The 7,140-nt window shown below is 31.1% G+C and overlaps 1 protein-coding gene across 1 annotated transcript; it reads left to right on the forward strand.

The window, feature by feature from the left end:
- Positions 1-442: 442 nt before the first annotated feature.
- On the forward strand, positions 443-4,050 carry LOC107605332 (2-methylene-furan-3-one reductase). Its single transcript, XM_016307184.3, has 4 exons — positions 443-835; positions 1,778-2,101; positions 2,542-2,701; positions 3,458-4,050. Exons 1-4 carry the CDS (start codon positions 629-631, stop codon positions 3,721-3,723), a joined length of 957 nt encoding a protein of 318 aa, XP_016162670.1. The 5' UTR covers positions 443-628; the 3' UTR covers positions 3,724-4,050.
- Positions 4,051-7,140: the final 3,090 nt, after the last annotated feature.

Consider the following 7,140-nt stretch of genomic DNA (forward strand, 5'->3'; position numbering starts at 1 on the left):
ACTGGCCAAATTCTAATAAAAATGCTAGCTTCTTAAACTTTTTTCTAATATTTTTCTAGTTTAACTAAATTTGACCAGATCGATTTAAAACTATTTTAAACAGATTTGATTAGATTTTATCGGATTTGATTAAATTTGACTAGATTAATTGTTTAACCAATTTAAACGATGATTCAACCTAGATTGATGACCATATGATCAGATTTTCAGTCTCACCGATAAGGTAGAATCGAATTTAATAACTATGAAATATTAGGAGGTCGTTATAATTTATTATTTTTGATTATCAACTCAATTTCTTTAGTCTAATTCTTTTAATCTAATAATTTAACAACATATTTTATTTTATATTTTTAAATATTAATAATAAACAAATAATAAAAAATAATAAATTTGGATGGATTCAATCATTTCTCAATTAATAATACACAATAGATCACACATATAGGAAAGCAACTGTTTTTAATTTCCGTCGACATACCTACCAAACATCACTTTGTTGAGTCATCTGATCCACTCTTTCTTCTTACTTTCTTTATCCGGTTCCTCATTTGTTTTCTTCTTTGGGTTCATAATTTCGCTTTACTCTTCAAAAGCAGCAATATTTTCATTCGTGGAAAGCAGGAGAATGGCTTCTTCCGTGCCAACACACATGAAAGCATGGATGTACTCAGAATATGGCAAGAGTTCACAAGTTCTTAAGTTTGAAGGCAGTGTCCCTGTGCCTGACGTGAAGGATGATCAGGTTCTCATCAAGGTTGCTGCTGTGTCCCTCAATCCCATTGATTATAAGCGAATGGAAAAAGCTTTCGCATCCACTGACTCTCCTTTACCCGTAAGAATCATATTATAATCCTTCAATCCCCCATAATTTTTTTTCGGATTTGGATACTCTAAATTTTGAATTTTACTTGATTAGAGTGTGATCTCTCATCATTTATTTCATAGTAGGACTAAAAATAAACATGAGAGAGAATCTATTTAAAGAAAGAAGATCACATCTTATCCTTTAAAATACAAATTCAAAATTTAGAAGATTCAAATTTTTTTTTTTTAGATTTTTCATTTTCTTTTTCTTGATACAGTGCTAAAGTTCTTGAAAATTGAAATTATTAATAGGTTCTTGTTTTCTTTTGCTCTTGCTAGTTAATTGTCCACAAAATTTTACTTGATTAGTTTCTTAATGTTAGCTTGGTTGTCATACTTAGTCAGAGGAAAAGACAAAATTTGGGTTCAAACATGAGTTGAACGTGAAAAATGTCATTCATGGTTTGGGGAATTAGATCGAATATTCAATTTGATTAACCAAAATTTGTTAACAGATCGGTTTGATTGAAAATGATACATCACAAAAGGTTAATTTTTTAAAAAATTATATAAATATATTATTTTATTAATTTCACAACATCTATATTATTTTATAATAAATACTATTTTGATCTCCATATTTTTCTATAAACCAAACACAATTTTTTTTGTTTTATTAATTAAAAATAATTTAGATATATAATTAATTAATAACAATCAAATTCAGATGTTTAAAAGTGGTTGATGTATAAATATTATTTTACTTATTTTATTATATTCACTTCATTTTCAGTTAACCTTAGATGAACCTTTCAGCGTCTAATTCTCTAGTTTTATGACTGATTCCGTTTTCAAAACCTTAATCTAATCATATCAATTCACCGGAAAAAGAAAAGAGAACAAAAGAAAAGAAGCTATCAAATTTTCACGTTCTTTTTAATTAATTAATGTTTTTGTGATTGGTGCGAAGACTATTCCAGGGTATGATGTTGCCGGTGTGGTGGTTAAAGTGGGGAATGAGGTGACCAAATTTAAGGTTGGGGATGAAGTTTATGGTGATATCAATGAGAATGCTTTGGATCATCCAAAGGTGAATGGGTCTTTGGCAGAGTATACTGCAGCAGAAGAAAAATTGTTGGCTCACAAGCCGCAGAACCTGAGCTTTGGTGAGGCTGCTAGCCTTCCTCTAACCATTGAGACTGCTTATGAAGGCCTCGAACGAGCCGGGTTTTCCGCCGGAAAGTCTATCCTTGTTCTGGGAGGTGCCGGTGGAGTTGGAACACATGTTATTCAGGTATGCATATGTAAGTATTAATCAGTTATTATGTATTTGTGTATAAATACATATGTAATTTAATTTATATTTTAAACTGATAATTAATTTTAATGTCTGATTTTAATATGCACCTATCATAGTTACTCACAGTTTTCTTTATCGTATGTTGTATATACTAATGAATGGATAATGTTCAACCAAGAGCGAAAATTATTTTGTTTTATAATAGAAAAAAAAATTTATCATGTACAATGTACATATTCTCTACAAATTTAGTGAAAATCTTCCTTGTTCGCTCAACTCTCTGCAATGTACATATTCTCTACAATCTAAGTATTCTCTTCAGTTTATTTTGTGTAATTTATTATTTCATATTTCGTGCAAGAGTTAGGAAAGCAATTTTTCCTGTAGAGCATAAAACTTGCATGATTGTAACTCACATTGCCATTTTGAGCTAGCTTGCCAAGCATTTCTATGGTGCATCTAAGATAGCAGCAACTGCTAGCACTAAGAAACTGCAAGTTTTGAGAAACTTGGGAGCTGACTTGCCAATCGATTATACAAAGGATAATTTTGAAGACCTTCCTGAAAAATTCGACGTGGTGTATGATGCAGTAGGTGAGATTCGGAACTTATGATCTTCGCTAAAGTTATTATGATATCAAATCTTTTTATAGTTAAAAAATCTACAGTTTGATCATTGTTTTTTCCTATTTTATTTGCATGAGGACTGAATTTTAACCTAAAGTAAGATAAATTTGTGTATTGTTTCCATTTTGAAGCTAAAAAAAAAAAACAAAAACTCTTAGTCAATAAGCATAAAAACTTGCAAGGAATTTGCTTATTCAGATAGACAGTCTAGTTATGTGTGGTATATGGTTAGAAGAGTTGTTAGTATAAGCTTAGTTACTGATTTTTGTGTACTTATTGTTATGTATGTGTCAATATAAAACTAGAGTAATGCTACCATGAAGAATGAATATTGTTTCTTTTAACAAAAAAAAAAAACCCACAAAAAATATTTATCATATGTCATACACATATTCTTTAATAAATTTAATAAAAATCTTCACTCTTTATCTAATTTTACTCTTCACCAAAAAGAAATTCTCATAAAAATTATTCATGTATGTTTTACTTAGTTGGAAGAAATGAAATGGTCAAAGATAGATAATAACATTTTGGAGTATGTTATGTGTACACCAAAATCAGCCACCAGTATGAAATACATGCCAAAATACAAATACACGTTGAAAATAAATTAAATCACACATGTATTTATACACAAATACATTAGTGGTTGATTTCAGTGGCTGATTTGGTGTACGAATAGCATTTTTATAACATTTTAGTTTACATGAATTACAAAAACAGGAGAAACAGAGAGGGCATTCAAGGCTGTAAAAGAAGGAGGCAAAGTTGTGACAATAGTACCACCCGGATTTTCTCCAGCAATATTTTTCATACTTAAATCTGATGGCACAGTCTTAGAGAAACTAAGACCTCATTTGGAAAGCTGCAAAATCAAGCCAATAATTGATCCCAAGAGTCCCTTTCCGTTTTCCCAAACCGTTGAAGCGTTTTCCTTTCTTGAAACAAACAGAGCCACGGGCAAAGTAGTCATCGATCCCATACCATGAAGGCATATGAACACAAAGTAAAGCATTTTAGTCACAATGCTTGGAATCTATGCTTTGAGTGACTTATTATGTTTGTGTAAAACAGGCAGATATAAATTTGAACAAGTTTCACATCGATGTGGTTGAAATGGTCTCATCAAAGAACCATAATAATTTATCAGTTTGCCTGTCGATTTTAAACTGCACGCATTTGCTGAATGGTACAACATTCATCTGTGTGCTCATGCGTGCAATTTTCTTGTGTTAATTTAATATGTTGAAGGTGTTTGCTTTATAATGTTTGACTGATAAATTATAACTGTTAATGCATTCGTCCACTTAAGTAAATGCTAATTATATATCCTCTATCTAGTTTGTCATTCCTACTATCTCTTATCTCTCACTCCAAAAATATTCCTTCTTTTCTTTTCAATTTTGTTTTTTTTTTTCCTTTTCAAAACCTGAAAGAGGATTGTATTAAAAATAAAACAAATGTCAGATGAAATCTCACCTGTGTTAGTGCTTAATCTGATATTGAAAGTTAAAAAAACTATACGAACAGCTTGATTTAAGATTAATTTACTCTTTTAACTCTATTAATTCACATTGTTCACACATTGTTAAAAAAATATTGTTAATTATCTATACTTTTTCATAAAAGAAACAGATTAAAAGACTCAAAATATTTTGAAAAATAAATAGTTAAATTAATCTTTAAAAGATTATTTATTTTTAAATTAGTCTTTGAAAATTTTTTTTAATTAAATTCATTTTTTAAAGATTATCCATATTTAGATGTATGGAAGGACAAGGAATGTTGGATTCTTCTAATTTAATATTTAAAATAACACGTAAAAAATGTTTCATGATGTTCATTAAAGAAGAAAATGCTGGTAAAAAAAATGAGTTACTTTATAGTTTATAAGAGGAGGGACGGAGAAACTAAAAAAAGTAAGTCAAGTTTTAAGTTTTAACATAAACACCCAATATTTAAGTTAACTTGGTTATAGGAATATCTTTGTAAGTTGTCCTTGTGATTGGCGTTCAAGCTAGTTGGCAAATTTTATGTTTACGATAAAATCAGAAGTTCAGCAAATCAGCAATCCTTCCAACAGTTACATAGACAAATATAACAACTTTTTCTTTTTTTCGTAAGAAAAAGGGAGCAGAGACATGATTCACATTCCTTTTCTAATATTTTTTTGAATATATATTCACATAGATTCTTAAAAATTTTTACATGAGATATTTTGGTTTTTACAAAATTTTTATTATATACAGATTTTTAAATTTTATAAAAATAAATTATATAAATTTTTTTATCATATTTTTAAAAATTTATTTGTCTAAATAAAAATAATAAATCTGACTAAAGTAGAACTTTATTTATACTACTTTTATTTATTTTAAAATTTTAATATAATAAAAAAAATTTAAAAACAAAAACGTCCAACACTATCTCAAAAACCTATTTGAATATATTCTCTATTTTTTTTAAATGGATGACAAAAACAAAACTATGTACCTAATGCGCCTGCAAACCCTACTCAAGTGTCGTCTTCGCTGACGGTCAGAAAAATTGGCTCATCTAAAGATATTAATTTCCGATCAGATTATTATCAACAACTCCTTATTTTAGTGATGACATGATCCTTCGTGACTAATCGGTCAAGACATGCTGTCGGTATCATCTAAAATGAATCAGTATGTAATAGTGTCGGTGGAACGAATTGGCTGCTTAGGAAAAAATAGAAAAGGATTTGCGGATAAGTATATTTGTTAAAATTGTTTAATTTATTTTAATTTAATAAAATAAAAGACCACTTAAAACTCACCCGAACATGGAAACATGTGGGGCAACTTCTAAGCGTAATTGCTGACGTAATTGAAAGTACCTATATTATGCTTTTGTATAATAAGTTAATAACTAACTAAGCACAAACTGTTTAGGCGGCTAAAATCCATCAATTAAAGAAATAAGAATAAATGACCATTTGTACCCATGAGAAATAAAAACACTGACATTTGTATTTATGATAGCTCAAAACTAACCTTGTACCCATGAAAGATGCTGTCCGTGTGACAAAAGTACCCCGCCTTGGATCTGAGCTTGGTTCGTGCCTTTCCAAACCTACGTGGCACTCCCACCCCCCAAAACCTATCTGACGTGGATGTGAACGTTGATTATCAAAAGGGATAGGCTGAACTCACGAAATCAAAACCCTAGGTAGCTTCCCCCCTCCCTCCCCAATACAAACCAGGATCCAGAGAATCGAAGCTTGTTGAATCCCAATGAGTGTGACGTATACCCACGGTGATAAAGAATAAGGTCGTACCTTTGTCAATGTCTTTCCGCAGATTTATCCCTGCTCCAACTGATGGCAGTGGCAGTTCTTCTTCAAGTTCGAAGAAGAAGAAGGTGAGGAAGCTGGACGGCAGATGCTTCTGTGGAAGAGAGTTTGCGTTGATGGAGTCTGGCACCGTTACGAACCCTAATCGATGGTTCATCAGATGTCCTTTGTGGGCGGTAAGGGCAGACGCTGTTGGAGTTCAGGTGAAAAAGTTTTGTTTGCATTTAAGTTGATGAAACAGTGCATTTGTTTTGTTTTGGCAGACAAGAAACTGCAAATACTTTGTATGGGTTGATGAAATCGAAGAAGGATGGGAGGGCATAGCAAGATGTTTGGCCAAAAGACAGTCAGGGAGTTCTTATCCAAGGCATGATGATGGGCTCATTGTCACTGAACCTGGGAAAAATCAGTAAGCATCGTCAATCCTGGCGAGAGGGATAGACAAACTTAGGGTTGAAATTAGGGGTGAAATTAGGGGAATTAGACTGTTGCTTTTATGGATAGCGTTGGGTGTTGCATTTTGTTTGATCTTTCTGCTGTATTTTTTTGTGAAAATGTAAAATTTGTATTGAATTAGGGTCTTTGTAAATCATGAGAGAATGAATGTATTTCCTGTTTTTGACATAGACACTTTGATTCTGTTGCTGCTCTGTTAGTTCTATATGATAACTTTTATTGGTACTCAGTTGGATATATATGCACATGCAACTATATTTTCTACTTAAAGAATCATAATTAAGCTCAATATGTGACATAGAGACCTGATGGTTATACATAGATTAATGATAATCTTGTTCCATAACAGAGTGAATAACCGTTATACATAGATTTTGCAACTAGAAGCATAAGCTGAAAACCAAGAAAGCTAATCAAAAAGTGGACTGACCATGAAATAAACCAAAAAACATAGTTAAATACAGCAGAAGTAGTATTTCACAGTCAGAACAACCAAAACAGCAATGCTGCTTACTCCAACATAGTGTAATAAACCAACCAGTGCCCTAAAATTAGTATATCAGTAATGGCAATTACATCAAAATAGCAAAAAAACATAAGCAACACAGTCTATGACATTGGTGTTGAGTTA

The sequence above is a fragment of the Arachis ipaensis genome, chromosome B6, assembly GCF_059453495.1.
Source record: "Arachis ipaensis isolate K30076 ecotype BB chromosome B6, ASM5945349v1, whole genome shotgun sequence".
Lineage (NCBI taxonomy): Eukaryota > Viridiplantae > Streptophyta > Magnoliopsida > Fabales > Fabaceae > Arachis > Arachis ipaensis.

Bases quoted from the DNA above. Each gene is read 5' to 3' on its own strand.
- LOC107605332 (XM_016307184.3), top strand. From the start codon at position 629: ATGGCTTCTTCCGTGCCAACACACATGAAAGCATGGATGTACTCAGAA. The intron at 2,102-2,541 runs GTATGCATATGT...ATTTTGAGCTAG, and splicing joins TTGGAACACATGTTATTCAG to CTTGCCAAGCATTTCTATGG. The intron at 2,702-3,457 runs GTGAGATTCGGA...TTACAAAAACAG, and splicing joins CGTGGTGTATGATGCAGTAG to GAGAAACAGAGAGGGCATTC.